The sequence below is a fragment of the Salvelinus sp. IW2-2015 genome, linkage group LG8, assembly GCF_002910315.2.
Source record: "Salvelinus sp. IW2-2015 linkage group LG8, ASM291031v2, whole genome shotgun sequence".
NCBI lineage: Eukaryota > Metazoa > Chordata > Actinopteri > Salmoniformes > Salmonidae > Salvelinus > Salvelinus sp. IW2-2015.
In genome coordinates, this window is record NC_036848.1 from 39,275,259 (window position 1) to 39,292,757 (window position 17,499).

At 42.6% G+C, this 17,499-nt stretch overlaps 1 protein-coding gene and 1 non-coding gene across 2 annotated transcripts; both read right to left on the reverse strand.

Annotated features, from left to right (window-relative positions):
* Nucleotides 1-1,119: 1,119 nt before the first annotated feature.
* LOC111967888 (DNA-directed RNA polymerase III subunit RPC5) lies at nt 1,120-16,783 on the reverse strand. The gene is made up of 20 exons (XM_023993312.2): nt 16,646-16,783; nt 12,978-13,077; nt 12,800-12,850; nt 12,621-12,698; nt 12,380-12,495; nt 12,173-12,255; nt 11,895-12,052; nt 11,692-11,811; nt 11,511-11,596; nt 11,323-11,367; nt 11,143-11,234; nt 10,892-11,012; nt 10,576-10,657; nt 10,358-10,417; nt 10,018-10,175; nt 9,845-9,906; nt 9,257-9,753; nt 7,849-7,926; nt 7,475-7,600; nt 1,120-7,146 (listed from the first exon to the last, which is right to left on the reverse strand). The coding sequence occupies exons 2-20, from the start codon at nt 13,014-13,016 to the stop codon at nt 7,090-7,092; spliced, it is 2,109 nt and encodes a 702-aa protein (XP_023849080.1). The 5' UTR covers nt 13,017-13,077; nt 16,646-16,783; the 3' UTR covers nt 1,120-7,089.
* A 239-nt stretch (nt 16,784-17,022) lies between these two features.
* trnal-aag (transfer RNA leucine (anticodon AAG)) lies at nt 17,023-17,104 on the reverse strand. The gene has a single exon. It is a non-coding gene; the product is annotated as a tRNA-Leu (tRNA).
* Nucleotides 17,105-17,499: the final 395 nt, after the last annotated feature.

Sequence of the window (17,499 nt, forward strand, 5' to 3'; positions counted from 1 at the left end):
GCTGATAAGGCTTGTACCAGTGGAGGCTGGTGGGAGGGGCTAAACTGGGGTCAGTCCCTGCACCTCTCCTTTTCCTCTGACTCACCTTAGACCTCACCACAAAATTGACCTTAGATCTGAGTCATTCAACTCAAAGGTCTTTAATTATCAATGTTTAAAAATGGAACTGGCCACAGAGTAGACTGAATGATGGATGAAAGGGGCTGTGTTCTCTCCATTACAATTCAGTGAATCATTTATCACCACTAAAAGATCCTGTTTCCCTCTGATGTCGTTTGTGTCTCTGCTGTTTCTCATTAAATCACATCAAGACCTGTACATCAAAGGGCTGGTAATACTGACATATCAGGCAATCCACTCCTGTGTGTGACACCTACACCACCCGATGTCACAGGAAGGCCATAAAGATCATCAAGGACAACAACCACCCGAGCCACTGCCTGTTCACCCCYCTATCATCCAGAAGGCGAGGTCAGTACAGGTGCATCAAAGCTGGGACCAAGAGACTGAAAAACAGCTTCTGTCTCAAGGCCATCTGACTGTTAAACAGCCACCACTAACATCGAGTGGCTGCTGCCAACATACTGACTCAACTCCAGCTCACTTTAATAATGGAATTGATCAAAAATGTATCACTAGCCACTTTAAAAATGCCACTTAATATAATGTATATGTATATACTGTACTCTATATCATCTACTGCATCTTGCCATATTTATGTAATACATGTATCACTAGCCACTTTAAACTATGCACTTTTATGTTTACATACCCTACATTACTCATCTCATATGTATATACTGTACTCGATACCATCTACTGCATCTTGCCTATGCCGTTCTGTACCATCACTCATTCATATATCTTTATGTACATATTCTTTATCCCTTTACACTTGTGTGTATAAGGTAGTAGTTGTGGAATTGTTAGGTTAGATTACTCGTTGGTTATTACTGCATTGTCGGAACTAGAAGCACAAGCATTTCGCTACACTCGCATTAACATCTGCTAACCATGTGTATGTGACAAATACAATTTGATTTGACATGTAATACTGACATATCAGGCAATCCACTCCTGTGTGACAGCTTATCTGAAGGAGATGAAAATCAGACAATAGGCTTTCCATTATTGCAATTTTTATTGAGCAAAAGATAATACCAACGGAAAAATAACCAATAGCCTATTGAGATCATTGATCAAATTAATTCACCTGAAAAACGTGAATATTGCATGGACAGAAAGTTGTGGAATGCTTCAGACGGTTGCACTGATTGTGCAAGTCTTCATGAAATGCCAGATAGATTKTTTTGTTGATGTTGAAAATAGCTATAGTCAGAAAAACATTCTAATTTGACCTCTTTTATATTAATATCAGTGATTACTTAGTTTGTCCTGAATGTCTGCGGAGGCACTTTTATAGAGACCTAAGATGGGAGCAAGGGGCGACACACAGCAGTAAGCATATCTTAACCAAATCATACCAGGTCCAAACAATGCTGGCAGATATTTTAACATGTACTCTGTTGGCTTCCTTTGAATGCGCCAACAATTAAATCCACTCATCTCCCAGACATCGCCAATCCTCTTTTCTTCTAAATACTCTAACCGTTAAATAATAGCAAACCAATCTCAACAATCAATTGTTTTTATTCACATTTTCCATGAGGATCCACTACCAAGTGCATAACTGTGCAGTTTTGAAATATGTCTGTATCGAATATAAAATTAATTTGTTTAAGTTTCTTTCAAAGTAACATTCACCTCCACTCGTGGTACAACTTTGGGTTAACAGTTTAAAGGATTTGCTACCAGGCTGCGTCACATCCGGCTGTGATTGGGAGTCCTATAGGGTTAAATAAAAAAATGTAAGTTTTATTCAGATAGTATTTGGTTGTAAATTATTGCGATAACTTCAACACCAATTCACTCCTGTATTATAATTCACCTCAGTCCTCGACACACTCCTCTCTTTTAATTTACTCACAACAGTAGTTTAATGTGTCTATCTACTCATGTTGATCCAACTATCGCTGTACAACAATCTGTTTTCTAGACTAATTGTTTAGGAACAAAACCAACGCGTGCGCAACTATGGGGAAAAATAGATGGGGGGGGGTTAGCGCCTTAGACTGTTGACATGTCAATTATATTCTCCAAATGTTAATTGAAAACAAATACATTTGCACAATGAGCACTTGTCTCCTTAAATACATCATTAGAGTTGTTGGTTAGCGAGCTTGTGAATTTTTGCCATAATAGCATAGAAATGACATCAGTCAAAACACGACATGGTATCATTAACCTTTTGACACGTACGATCTAAATATGAATAAACAGCCCTTACAGAGTGAGTTTTTAGCACTTTAGGCTTTGGTATTAGCCTATCTGCGGGGCTGCGTGTGAGATAGGGCGGGAAACCTGAGGCACTAAATCCGGTGTATTTGATACAATAGTGGCATACAACAAGTGAGAGTGGTATGAGCATATATAGTACATATGGCGACCATGTCTAAGGCCGGGAAAGGCTGGCATCCTAAATACTTTTTCTTCATTTTTAAAAATGACAAATTTATTCTCCCCTGGAAAAACTAGGCTATAGTGGTGGCTACATTTCATCACCATGTCAACGTATTATCACCACATGTAGCCTACAGATGCCTGCCTCGTCACCAAGCGAGGAAGATATTTCTCAAATGCGGTGAGTATTATGGCTTGGATAGGTTTTAGCCTGGTCGAGGATAATGAGAACAGGGTGGTGGACAAAGTCATGTAAGCAACAAAGTGAGGTAGTTTGTGCAGGCGATCAGATTGAATGGTGCGTGCGTCTAAATCAGCTATATTGTATGCAGAGAACGTGGCATGAGTGAAGCGAGGTTGTAGATAATGGGTTTTCGTAAACTATGGAGCTAGACAGGATTAAGCTTTGGTGCCATCTAAGGGGATGAATGTTGTGGGTGGATCAGTTATCATTCTCCTTCCAAAACTTGGTTACATTTATATAAACTTCAAGTATTACTTGAAGTACACAGTATATTTATAGTTTATAAACTTCTGTGTTTGTCCACCAATTTATTGATAAATCCCCCTTCATAGTATTATTTCGTCCATCATATCCCCCCACGATACCTTCRCCAGTGCACTGAAACCCCCCACAAATTAAATGAATGCCCCTCAAACTCCACTAAAATGGTTTCAACCAAATCTGTCAGCCCTGTTAGTGCTACGGCTTGGCAGTAGGCTTGTATTTGGGTGATGATCTGTGAGGCGATAACAATTTTTTTTGCTTTGTGATTGGTCAAAAACTAAAAACTTTTCATGTTCTCTAGTAACAAGCTCATGCAGATTTGTAATATGCTGAAGTGGCCAAACTAACATGATATTTTCTGGGCAATGGGTGCAACCATCTTTGACTTTGTTTATTTGCATCTTATGCTGTGTTCAAAACTACTTGGAACTCTGAAAAATACAAGGTAAAATCATGACACAAGTGAGCTTCACGTCGGAAAGTCAGAGCTTTAGAAAGAGGTCCCGAGTTGTACGACGTTCAAATCTATTTTTCACCAGTCGGAGCTCATTATTTTCAGAGTTCCCAGTGGTTTTCAATACACTGAAGTCGGAGATTTCCAATTTCCCAGTTTTGAATGCGGCATTATAGTGAAGTCTGGGATTAGGGAGTTCTCGCAAAACGTAAAGAAACATGGCTGCCATCATAAAGAATGTAGCTGCTGTTAGCTTAGCTGACGCATTTATTTTCTAAACATTACATTAGTCTTTTGTGCCCACCAGAGATGTGGTATATTGTAAACTAGTCTAGCTGTTAGGTCGACAACTTGTTTTGTTTTTTTGTCAGCACAACTTAGACTGGTTTATTGAATGAGTTTGAGCTGTGGATGTGTTCCGTGTGATGCTTGGATGATGAAGTTCTTTTATCTTTGACCTTTTATTGTAAAATGGAGGAATAAAGTTTAAGACCTTTACTTTCCATCAGTACAAAATAATATTTAGATGCTGTTCAGACAACAATGCTGTTTAGATGCGTTTGTGGCGTCATACGTTCTGTTGCTACTGTTCCAATCACGTATTTGAGATCGTACGCTGCATGGACCACTCAACATTGATCACAAATAAGTGATTGTATGCGTCAAAGGGTTAACAAGTTACAAGCTGAAACGAGCCACCCACATGGCAACTTGTCATTGTTGCTAGCCATCTGACCGTTCAGAATCATAACTCACGCCTTCCAGCCACATCGATGCGCGCATCATGTTCGCCAACCCATCTATAACCCTCAACACGATGCTGGGCTGTCCTCTGTATCAGTGACGGGGGAGTGAATATCMAACCAAAGTTATAATTCCTCCACTCTCCCTGAATTAAAAGTCAAGAAAAGAGTAACGAGAATTTTAAAACTCAAGCCTGGCAATGTGCTACCCTGGTTACGGCCTTAAACTCCAGGGGAGGCGAATAGTAAAATGGATTTTTAAATATATATATATTTTTTTAGAGGCCACTATCAGGTTAAAATCATTGGACTGGGCCTCCCGAGTGACGCAGCGGTACAAGGCACTGTATCGCAGTGCTAGAGGTGTCACTACAGACCCGGGTTCAAGCGGGCCGGTGTTAAGCAGCGCACTTTGGCAGGTCATGTTTCGGAGGACGCATGACTCGACCTTCACCTCCCAAGCCGGCTGGAGAGTTGCAGCAATGAGACAAGATCGAAATTGTGGAGAAAAAAATAAAAACTAATTGGACTATGAACTGCACTCACTTGCTTCCTTAGTGGACACCACCCTCAGTCTAGTAAAACACTTCTATTTAATTTCTTATTTAAATTTTTTAGATAATTTTCTTAACTGCATTGTTGGTTAAGGGCTTGTAAGTAAGCATTTCACTGTAAGGTCTACACATGTTGTTGTATTTGAAGCATGTGACAAATACAATTTGATTTGCTTAATTCAAAAACAAAATAATTAAGGATCACTATCAAAATAGTCTAATTCTCAATGGCATAGTACAGTCATGACCAAAAGTTTTGAGAATGACACAAATATTAATTTCCACAAAGTTTGCTGCTTCAGTGTCTTTAGATATTTTTGTCAGATGTTACTATGGAATACTGAAGTATAATTACAGGCATTTCATAAGTGTCTAAGGCTTTTGACAATTACATGAAGTTGATGCAAAGAGTCAAAATGTGCAGTGTTGACCCTTCTTTTTCAAGACCTCTGCAATCCGCCCTGGCATGCTGTCAATTAACTTCTGGGCCACATCCTTACTGATGGCAGCCCATTCTTGCATAATCAATGCTGGGAGTTTGTCAGAATTTGTGGGTTTTTGTTTGTCCACCCGCCTCTTGAGGATTGACCACAAGTTCTCAATGGGATTAAGGTCTGGGGAGTTTCCTGGCCATGGACCCAAAATATCGATATTTTGTTCCTCGAGCCACTTAGTTATCACTTTTGCATTATGGCAAGGTGCTCCATCATGCTGGAAAAGACATTGTTCATCACCAAACTGTTCCTGGATGGTTGGGAGAAGTTGCTCTCGGAGGATCTGTTGGTACCATTCTTTATTCATGGCTGTGTTCTTAGGCAAAATTGTGAGAGAGCCCACTCCCTTGGCTGAAAAGCAACCCCACACATGAATGGCCTCAGGATGCTTTACTGTTGGCATGTCACAAGACTGATGGTAGCGCGCACCTTGTCTTCTCAGGACAAGCTTTTTTTCCGGATTCCCCAAACAATCGGAAAGGGGATTCATCAGAGAAAATGACTTTACCCCAGTCCTCAGCAGTCCAATCCCTGTACCTTTTGCAGAATATCAGTCTGTCCCTGATGTTTTTCCTGGAGAGAAGTGGCTTCTTTGCTGCACTTCTTGACACCAGGCCATCATCCAAAAGTCTTTGCCTCACTGTGCGTGCAGATGCACTTACACCTGCCTGCTGCCATTCCTGAGCTAGCTCTGTACTGGTGGTGCCCCACAGCTGAATCAACTTTATGAGATGGTCCTGGCGCATGCTGAACTTTTTTGGGCGCCCTGAAGCCTTCTTCACAACAATTGAACCGCTCTCCTTGAAGTTCTTGATGATCCGATAAATGGTTGATTTAGGAGCAATCTTACTGGCAGCAATATCCTTGCCTGTGAAGCCCTTTTTGTGCAAAGCAATGATGTTTCCTTGCAGGTAACCATGGTTGACAGAGGAAGAACAATGATTCCAAGCACCACCCTCCTTTTGAAGCTTCCAGTCTGATATTCAAACTCAATCAGCATGACAGAGTGATCTCCAGCCTTGTCCTCGTCAACACACACACCTGTGTTAACGAGAGAATCACTGACATGATGTCAGCTGGTCCTTTTGTGGCAGGGCTGAAATGCAGTGGAAATATTTTTTGGGGATTCAGTTCATTTGCATGGCAAAGGAGGGACTTTGCAATTAATTGCAATTCATCTGATCACTCTTCATAACATTCTGGAATATATGCAAATTGCCATGATACAAACTGAGGCAGCAGACTTTGTGAAAATTAATGGGTGTGTCATTCTCAAAACTTTGGCCACGACTGTACAGTGTTCCCCGATCCATTCCTCGAGTACCTCCAGGACTGCACATTTGTGCTCAGACCCTGAACCAGCCCACCTACATTAGTTGGATCAAGTGTACCGGTTCTGGGATAGAGCAAAAATGAGCAGTTCGGGGGGGTACTAGAGAAACAGATTGGGAAATAATGGCATAGTACATCACCTCCAATTTTTTCAGTATTGTCTCGGTCATATACATCTCCTCTGCTCCTGCTCCAGCCCTTAGCGTGAATATGGAAGGTCTTCTGTCCAACAGATCGGCTCCGTTTGGGCCGAGCTTAGAAGTGACTTCTTTAGCTGCATTAACAACAAGTGTCATGTTCTGACCGGAGCAGATGACGGACATCTCAGTCCTCCAATCCCAGTCCGGAGAGCTGGGGGCAGGAGGGCTACAATTGGTTTGCGTGTCTGGCTGTCCCGCCTCCCCGTACAGAGCCCTCCCACTAGGCTCTGGGGGAGTGGGTTTGGTTGGTTGATGGTGGCCACAGGGGCGTGTCCTCAACTTTGTCAGGACTGTAGGGTACCCTTTAGGTACCACATCCCTCCAAAGCTCACACAGCACTCCTAATAAGAAAGGACCAGAGAACATAGGTTAGAAACACAGCTGGTTCTTGAGACAGTTCTGAAGGTGCTCCTAGAGCTTTGCAACTGTGTCAACTCTGTACCCACTCAGTTACTCAATGGCAACTCTATTATAAGTTGGTTCCAGAACCCATTCTAAAGCTGGTTCCAGAGCCTATTATAAAGTTGGTTCTAGAACCCATTCTAAAGCTGGTTCCAGAGCCTATTATAAAGTTGGTTCTAACAGCCCATTCTAGAGCCTGTTTCTAAAGCCAGTTTGAGACGCTGTTCAACAGTCTGTTCTATAACTATGTTCGGAGACCAGTCGTACCTTAAGCAGGCGGTCCACATCAGCCTTGGTAACCTGGTCTCCCATCTCCTGCGTCAGCCTGGTCTGGATCACGTTCCTCCTCACTCGGTAGTTCTTCATGAAGATCTCATACAGGACCTGACGATGCTGAGGGGCAGGACATACAACAAGATCTTGAAATGTAGACAGTAGAATCCTTAAACACATCCTGATCTCAAGTTAGAGAAGGCAAACGGCTTAAGACACGATCCATGTATTTCTCAATGACTTCAAAACCATAATACAGGACATACACATACTCCGAGTGATTCAGTAGGAATGTGGAACAAACAGGAAAAAAAACATTTGTACAGACTTGATATATAGAACCCCACCCTTGCCCCTGTCGTTGTTACCTTGTCGAAGGTCTCTCCTGTCTCCCACACAGCAAACACCTTCTGCTCATCAGCAGCTGCTGTGCTCTGGGCTGGAAACTACAGGGAAGAAAAGAGAGGAAGGAAACAACTATTGAAATGACAAGAAAGAGGAGAGGATAAAATAGATAGAACCAATGAAATGGAGTGAAGAGAAGAGAAAGACAACTGAAGAAACTAAGGGGACAGGAAAGAAACCGCTGAAGTGACCCACACAATCTCATTGCACTTGGATTTACAGACAGAAGAGACCTTTTTTACAACACTTTGTATTATTCCCAATCCCAACAAAACACTGAGGCAATGCACATCTACAGACAGGCGTGCTGTGTTCATAAAATGACTAAGTCGCTCTTGATAAGAGCAACTGCTAAATGACCAAAACAAATAAACCAATCCCTAAATCAACCCTCTCCACTCCCAGTAAGCATTAACCTCTGCTGGGATAGGATGAAGTTGCCCTAGAGGATGATCTAAACATTTTACCTTCAGTCTGCCTAATGTTTACAGTTAATCTGATCCTAGCCAATTTCTAACCAGTAATAGGCTTTGTCCTCTCAGCCAATAACGGAAGCTATTTAACAGTGGGCTGGGGTACTCCACCCCTCCAGGGCCTAAAATCCTACCACCTCCTGAGGAGAGAGAGGAGGATAAGAACCTAAGCCAGGTTGAAAGGGGATCTGATACGAGGGAGAAGATGAGCTCCTTATCCATACAATAGGCATGTCTTGGTATTAATGCTAACAATGTTCATTCAACTGTTTCTCTGATGTGTCCTATGGAATTAAGACATAACAATGAGAGCAACGTTTGAAGAGCCACACCTCACAGGGAAATGTAGGCTTCGCCTAAGGTACAGTGCAYGCTGGTGGGTTGTAGTTCAATTGAACAGCTAGATTCTACAATCCCACAGTCATCAGGCTCTATTCAGAGCTGAACCTGAGAAGGCCAACCCTCCAGTGCATCACTGCTCTCTACCTACTACCCTCAGGAGCAAAGCTGGTGTGCTGCTACAGGGATAGGTCACATACCAAAACCACCGTTACTTTGTTATTCTGTTTAGGAAAGGTGATAGCCGCACTCCTGAGGCAAGCAAGAGACCACCATTCAGGAGTAGCAGAGAGCCCAGGCAGGCTAAGTTTCATCTGGCTGGGAGCCTAACGCCGATGTCTTTAGTTCAGGGAGAGGATGTTTCTTTGGATATCCAGGCTTACTCATCGGGTGGAAGAACAGGCCTGTCTAACTGAAGTCCTCCAGTACCACAGTGGGTTGTCAGTTTACGCTTTCCAGTGGAACTAACCCCATCCCCATGTCCTTTTCACAATCTTAAACCAAGACCAAACCTCATCGGATAGTAATCCTGTAGCAGGGTTAGGGCTCTAATACTCACAGGCACCAGTATCTGTTTGCAGTGGCTCATCAGTATAGTATCCTGTAGCAGGCGGTCTGAGATGGAGTGGAACAGGCTGTCTCCGGGAGGCAGGGAGGCCAGGTGGAGGTTGAACAGCCTCTTGACTTCGCTCAGCGTCAGCACATGCTGCTTCCTGAACATGTTCCACACAAAGTCCCTCAGCTCAGGGGACGGTGAGTGCGTGTGAGTCCCGCCGTGCCCGTTATGAGGATTCAAGGCAGCGGAAGTGGCGGCGGATGGGTAACCGTTTACCAACCCGTTAGGGAGAGCGGAGGAGGAAGAGGATGTGTCCATGGGTTCGTCTTCACCGTCGCTGACAGGTTCCTCTTTGACTCTGACTCCGGTTCCACCGCTCGGTCCGGCTCCACCCTTTCCCTGTCGACGAGCGCTCAGGTCCTTCTGAAGAGAGGGCTGGTTCTGTCGTGCACGCTCTTGGGCTGCTTTCAGACGCTGCTCGCCACTCACATGCATAGCTTCTGTAACAGAGAGGCACACAGTTTTCAGCTAGAGACACATAAATACCTTATGCCAGAGGGACTTTCCTATGAGCACACAATCAGTACACACCTGTTTGTGGGTGCTTTTTGGATACCACGTCCTCCTTAGAGAAGTTGAAGACCTTCTCCAATCTGCAAACAAAACCACCATGAACAATAAAATCAACCCATAGTCTCTTTCCACATTACCATACCAAGAGAAACAGTGAGTGATAGTGTGTGTTCGCGTATATCGTCTCTTACTTGCTCTGTATCCCCATCCACAGCATGTGCTGCCGCTGGGCCACGTCAGGGTGCTTTTTGATGAAGTCACTGTCGCTTGGCAACATGAACTCCCAGCCACGGTTTATACGAGGCACCGCCATGTGTTCCAGGAAGTCCTTCACATCCTCCGGCGGGAGCTGAAAATAATAGGTGTGGACAGACATTTAGTAACACCCTCTAGGGCTAACTGTTAGTGAGTGTGTTACACCATGTACTTTAAATAAAGTTGTACTTTAATTGGGTATATCATCTTTGGCCAGGTGCGAGACTATAGGTCTATGTATCACTAGTAGTATCAACTGTTTAAACAGCTGATTACCTTGATGATGGCTGTGATCTCCTTCCTCATCACTGAGCGCTCCTGAGTGAATCTCCACATCTGAAAAGAGAAACAGGTAATTAACAGGATTCAAAACGAAAATGTTTTTATTTCACCACGAATTCTCTTGAAATTTGAACGTGTGGTACATTTTACTGTGGACCTGTGTAGGAAGATATGCTATGAGATATGATAGGGATATATACAGTGTGACTCACCACAAAGTCTCTTCCTCGACACAGCACTTCAGCAGGCACACCACTGTGGGGACTACAGCTGTTCTTAGGATACAGCACATCACTGAGGGAAGAAAAAAACTGTTCAATTGGTTTCAGGAACATGACCTGAAATATTTCTGGGACAATATAAATATATTTTTAGTATTCAAGCATAATCTCTGTTCATGAAATCACATATTTAGTTATTGAAAAACTAAACCCGAAATAGAACTACATTTTGGATCGATTTAATTTTGATCTGTGAACCTGGTCCCTAGGGCCGAGTGCCTCCACAGTCCTGCTCTGCTGGTCTCACCTCTTGACCACCCAGTTGCCCTGCACCAGTAGCGCCACCTGCTGGATGCAGCGCAGCACTGCAGTGGAGTCTGTCCCAGGGGTCAACAAACCCATCAGGTTGGCAAACGGTATCACTTTGACTAGAGGGGAGGAGAGAAATGATGGAAAGAATAAGATGGAGAAAAGCGTGTACAAATATTTCAATTTCCGTTGGGGACAATAACAATTTATTGGATTGAAAGTAACAAGGTTAGCCGTTAGTGAGCGTACCATTCTTCAACAGGGTTTTGACCTGGTCACCTAGCGGCAGGGTCCGGAGCTGAGCCATGGACAGCACATTACTGGGACCTACGGGCCTCACACTGATACACACACAGGACATCGGTTTCATACCTGAAATTTTACATGGAATAAGTAGTACATTACACACTTCATGTAAGTGTTACTTACATCTTCTCCTCTGTGATAGGGGGCATGAGCATTGCCAGGTACTCCCTGAGAGAAGAGAGATGAATAAAGGGAGTGGGAGGAAAGAGACATAAGGGAGGTCACACAAAAGCAGCCTGACAGTCAAAAAACAGCACAAAAATAAAGCAAAAGCAGACACTTAAATAGGGACACTACGGGTTAGTACTCACTTTGGTGTTTTTACCAGTTCTGTGTTCTCAGAGCCTCCCATGGCCTGACAGTACAGGTATTGCCTCTCGTGGTCTGACCGGCCATCCTAAACACACACACATAAAGCAGGTGTTGAATTGGTATTGGCAGTGACTTGGATTAACAGAGGCCAGAAAAGAGTGCATGAGAACGCCTCATTACGTTGAGGCCGTGGTAATGCAGGTAGACCCAGGGCTCCTCTGCCTGTTTCTTCTGAAGGAAGTCGTACGACTGGATACGCCGCTGACGAGCCTGGTCCGACTCAGGACGGGAAAACCTCACCTAGAGCGAAGAAACGGAGCTCAACAATTGTTTTAAGAGGATCATTGTGTGAGAACTGTGATTGTAACTGTGTGTTTCCTTACAGTGACGGCCTTGACGTCTTCCTCCACCTCATCCTGAGAAGAGTCTCCCCCTTCGTTAGCGGCCTCCCTCTCTCTGTGTTTGCCGTCAGCCTTATCCAGATAGGAGAAGCTGGGTCGCATCTGGAGGATACCGTGCAGCGGCGTGATGTGGAGCTCCCCTGGTGACAACACAAGTCAGTGACAAACATTTAGATATTGACACTAACATAAACACAAGCAGGAGCATTGACAGTGCTGATCAGGGCCGATTGGATATGAATGTACAGAAACACAGCTACCTTTCCTGAAGACAGCAGCAGCGTATCTGGAGGTGTTGGTTGTGGACTGGATGGATGTGAACGTCTGTTTGTCCATCATCTTCCTGCAAGGAGATTGATCAATGATCAGTGTCAATTCCCAGCATGCCACATACACAACTGAGACGTAAGGACTAACAGAGTACTAAGAAGTGAACCAGCACAACGTGTACTAAGTATTGCACTCACACAGAGTAGGTGTTGGAGTCCTCTGAGGTGGTTCCGTCCACATTGAGGGCAATCTGCTCTCCTTTACTTCGACAGTAATTAGGACTCAGAGTGTTAATGGCCATCTCCAACTCCACCTACAGAGAGACAAATCGTAAGCTGAGAATGTTTTATAATTAACAGGCTGAGGAAGATGAATCATAAGTTGTCATTTAGGTATCAATGGGAGATGGAAATCTCTAACAAGGGAGCCCTGTCACACCTTCTGCTGCTTGGGCTTGATCTTGGCAGATAGATGAGTGACATCATCATAGGTCATAGAGGAAGGGCGTACTGGATACTATAAAAAGGAGAAAAAAATCAAGATAAAGATTAACAAATTATTTTTACCACAAACATATCAAATCGACACAGCTTGATGCCGAATAGATGTAGGTTTACCTGGAACAGATATAGCTTGTCCGCAAGGCTTTTAGCTAGGTATACATCAATCTAAAGACACAGAAAGAGAGAAAGCTTGGGTTCATATTCTTTTCATCACTCACCATCGCCTTGCCAAGAAGATCAAACCTAGGCTTGGGSAGAAACATACTGGAAAATGGGGAACCTAGTCACTCACCTCTTGTATGATGGGGTCATCGTCCTCCTCACTGGCCATAGTGAGGGGAGAGGTCTGGGGAAGACGTCAAAGAGCAGCAGCAGACCTCTGGGGACCCAACCTAGGATGAAAGAAATGCTGAGTGACTGAGACACTAACAGAGGCTACTTTCCAATAAATATCAAGGGTCTTATTCTGGTTACATGATCAACGCTCGGCTTCCGTTTGACAAAAAGAATCTCGCTCATTTTTCCATAATAATCTCATCATGTAGACTATACGTGCAGATACAGTGTAGAGCGCACGTGCCAATACCAGAGTGGGCACACTTGCTTTACAACGCAATGTTTCTTTGAGAAAACCATCAGTAGAGTTGATAATGCGATAAATAAAAAACTTTTTTATTTGGTATGTGGGAATTTAACTCCCAAAGATATTTTTATGTGCACTCATCACACGCAGCCGTTTATCAATTTGATGGAAACATCTCTGTTGGGAAAATGTACATATTGTTTTAATGCAGATGATTGGATATTCACATGAAAATCTGTCACCAATTGGATGGAAAGCTAGCTAGAGATGCCACAGAATTTCTAAACCCAGAGGCCCAACATTGCGATACTTCCGGGAACCTTTCGTGAAGCAGATTCGACAGACCAGACGAGTTCGGGAAAATAACATTTCGTCCTTAGTTGTTAATTCTCAAAATCTAAAGGCACGACGTAAATTCGAGCCAATGTCTTAAGTAGCTCAACATCTTGTTAAAGTGACATGTTTTCCTTTGTCAAAAATCTTCTAAAATCGACAGAGTGCCTTTCAAGGCCTGCACATGAGCAGTTCGGCACGAGACAACCGTTAGACCTAATTACGTGTTTCTGCGCATAAGCTTAGCTAGCCAGGTGGAGACCGTGGCGAAGTTGGAAAGAAGTCTTGTGAATTATGACGCAGAAGAATGGCGCTAAAATCAAACCCGCGTCTTCAGAATATAGACCTACGTCTCCCGTATATACAGCTAGTACTGGAACTCGCAAATATAAAACAATGTCATGACTGACTACAAGAATCCAAATATGTCAGATCAGGTTTGCAATGAATAACTTCAATCAGACCCCCTGTCACCCATAGAGGGGGAAGGAAAGAACTAGTGGTTTAAAGGACCAAAGCACACTCTTTGGTCCTTTAAAAACCTGCTGTATGTAATATCTTGTGTGCTATAGCTTGGAAAATAACTACATCTGACTCTGGATAACAAAATTGCTTGTTTCTAACATTAGGGCTGTTTTCCTAAAGAAGTTAAATCCGCTTCATGTTTTGTTTCCTTGCCAAGATACTAATGAGGATCGCGATACTGGTATCATCCCAGCCATAAGTTAATAGTGACAATGGAGGGAGTGTCATGGAGTTTAAGTATCAAAAAATTGTTGGAGTACGATTCAAGAAAAAGAAAAAAAAGTTTACATTTGAATATTTGTAGCTACTTTAACTAAGGAGGTATTTGGACATAAATGATGGACTTTATCGAACAAATCAAACATTTGTGGAACTGGGATTCCTGGGAGTGCATTCTGATGAAGATCAAAGGTAAGTGAATATTTATAATGCTATTTCTGACTTCTGTTGACTACACAATATGGCGGATATCTGTTTGGGTTGTTTGTCTCTGGGCGCCGTACTCAGATTATTGCATGGTGTGCTTTTTCCGTAAAGTTTTTTTMGAAATCTGACACAGTGGTTGCATTAAGGAGAAGTGGATCTAAAATTCCATGCATAACAGTTGTATCTTTTAGCAATGTTTATTATGAGTATTTCTGTAAATTGATGTGGCTCTCTGCAAAATCACCGGATATTTTGGAACTACTGAACATAACGCTCCAATGTAAACTCAGATTTTTGGATACAAATATGAACTTTACCGAACAAAACAKATGTATTGTGTAACATGAAGTCCTATGAGTGTCATCTGATGAAGATCATCAAAGGTTAGTGATTAATTGTATCTCTATTTCTGCTTTTTGTGACTCCTCTCTTTGGCTAGAAAAATGGCTGTGTTTTTCTGTGACTTGGCTCTGACCTAACATAATRGTTTGGTGTGCTTTCGTRGTAAAGCCTTTTTGAAATCGGACACTGTGGCTGGATTTACAACAAGTGTATCTTTAAAATGGTGTAAAATACTTGTATGTTTGAGGAATTTTAATTATGGGATTTCTGTTGTTTTGAATTTGGCGCCCTGCAGTTTCACTGGCTGTTGACGAGGTGGGACGCTACCGTCCCACATACCCTAGTGAGGTTAACTTGTTTAAAAGTCTGGTTCGGTACCGAGAACATTAATCTGTTTTTTATTGGATATTTGGGTTTCTTTGTCAATAGCTATTGAACCAAGCATGCCATGAACATTTTATATTCTGAATCAGGGGAGGATTGAGATTTATATATATATAWAAAAAAAAAAGTAGATATAAAAAAAGGTGTGTTCTCCATTCTCCCCTGATTCAGAATATACCATAATCATTGTCTCCCTCTGCAACTTGATTCTCGACTTTGATGGGCCACCCTCAGGTGGTGAGGGTAGGTAACAACATCTGCCATGCTGACCCTCAACACTGGGGCCCCTCAGGGGTGCGTGCTTAGTCCCCTCCTGTACTCCATGTTCACCCACGACTGTTTGACCATGAACGACTCCAACACCATCATCAAGTTTGCTGAGACGATGATGAGACTACAGGGAGAATGTCAGACACAACAACCACTTTCACACTCTCCACAAAAGCTGCTACTACTCTGTTTATTATCTATCCTGTTTGCCTAGTCACTTTTACCCCTACCTACATATTACCTCAACTACCTCGTACCTTCTTGTATATAGCCTTGTTATTGTTATGCATTACTTTTAAACTCTGCATTGTTGATCAAGGGTCAATAAGTTAGCAGCTCAGTCAAGATTACACACCTGTTGTGTTTTGGCGCATGTGACAAATAACATTTCATTAGGTAAACAATACCTTCCTGTGCATACCTTGTCTCAAATTCCAGCAGCTTAAGGACAAAACCCACAGACAACTGGTCGAGTAAGTYTAATTGTATTGAACATTCTGGCTGGTAAGGAACATTTCCCCTATTTTGCAGACGAACTATGTAACGTTCCCAATTACTTGTGTGTTACAGCCTGATTAATTAGACTACCATCGAGCTAGCTAACGTTAGCTACAGACACACATTATCACCWTAAGCAACATAGCTAACTAGCCAACAACTAGTTATGTAGCTAAGTTAAAGGTGTAAACTAAATACCTTTATCATCGTGTGTAGTTATCGCAGTAAAATAGCATGCGTTAGTGGAATTTGCTAGCGTTAGCGTACATAGCTTATTTACATTGACACATCATGACAAGTCACCTGCTTAAGACGGCTAACGTTAGTAGCTAACGAGCTAGTATATCTGTGTTAGCGAGCTAGTCATTCGACCAAACCCAGTGAGTCAAAACGAATCGCTAAAACGAATTAGTGAAATAACAAGAGTAACGCGGTCCAAAACCGCAAAGTAATTGTGGCTAGCTAGCTAACGTTATATCTGTAACGTTAGCTATTAATGTACCGAGCAATGAAAATAATTGAAAGTTATTTGCCAGGCCTCGATTGTTTTAAAATAAGTTTTCACTGGTATATCAATTAAACTGAGGACTAAATCTCACCTGCCCATTTGACCGTTCCCCTCCGTTTATGTCATTCACGTTCACTTCAAGTGAGCTGGCTAAAGTTGCGGTAGCTGTCTGCGAATGCTGCCATGTTGCTTGGCTCTAGAGCTTCACACAGACATGGCCACACGTGGGGAGGAGCTGCTATTTGTGTTCCCACAATGCAAAGCGATAAAAACGTTAACTTTCTTGCCTGCAGATGTCGCAAAAGCTCTTAAAATAAGATAATGTACTTGATGTCATAATACCGTGTGAAATTGAGTAGCATTGCTACGTTTTGTTAATACAGTGTATCCATAATTATAGTCTGCTCTGTTCGCGAGTTACCGCTTGGACTGTCTGAGTACATCACCCGGGATAAAAAAGATATARATTGACAGCGGTGGGATTCGAACCCACGCCCCCGAAGAGACTGGAGCCTTAATCCAGCGCCTTAGACCGCTCGGCCACGCTATCATATAACATAAGCGGGGAAAATAACACAGTTAATACAAAGATATTGTCGTCTTTAATTGTTTCCAAACAGTCAGTATTGCCGCTAAATATTGATAACTAAGCAGTAAGGCCCGAGGGGGTGTGGTACAGTGCCTGGATACAGCCCTTAGCCTTGGTATATTGGCCATGTCCCACAAGCCCCAGAGGTGCCTCGTTGCCATTATAAACTGGTTACCAATGTTTTTTTATTTTTTTATGTTTTTTTATTTTATTAACAACAAATCAATACAGAAAGTACATAAGGGAACACAAGTATATATAGATTATATATAATGGACAATCGAGCTAGGGGGTACAATATCACATTACAATTACACAAGGACCTTAAGGYACATACATACACTTACAATTCTAAC

Bases quoted from the DNA above. Each gene is read 5' to 3' on its own strand.
- LOC111967888 (XM_023993312.2), bottom strand. From the start codon at position 13,016: ATGGCCAGTGAGGAGGACGATGACCCCATCATACAAGAG. The intron at 12,699-12,799 runs GTAAACCTACAT...TCCTTTTTATAG, and splicing joins ACAAGCTATATCTGTTCCAG to TATCCAGTACGCCCTTCCTC. The intron at 12,256-12,379 runs GTGAGTGCAATA...ATCTCCTTGCAG, and splicing joins GACTCCAACACCTACTCTGT to GAAGATGATGGACAAACAGA.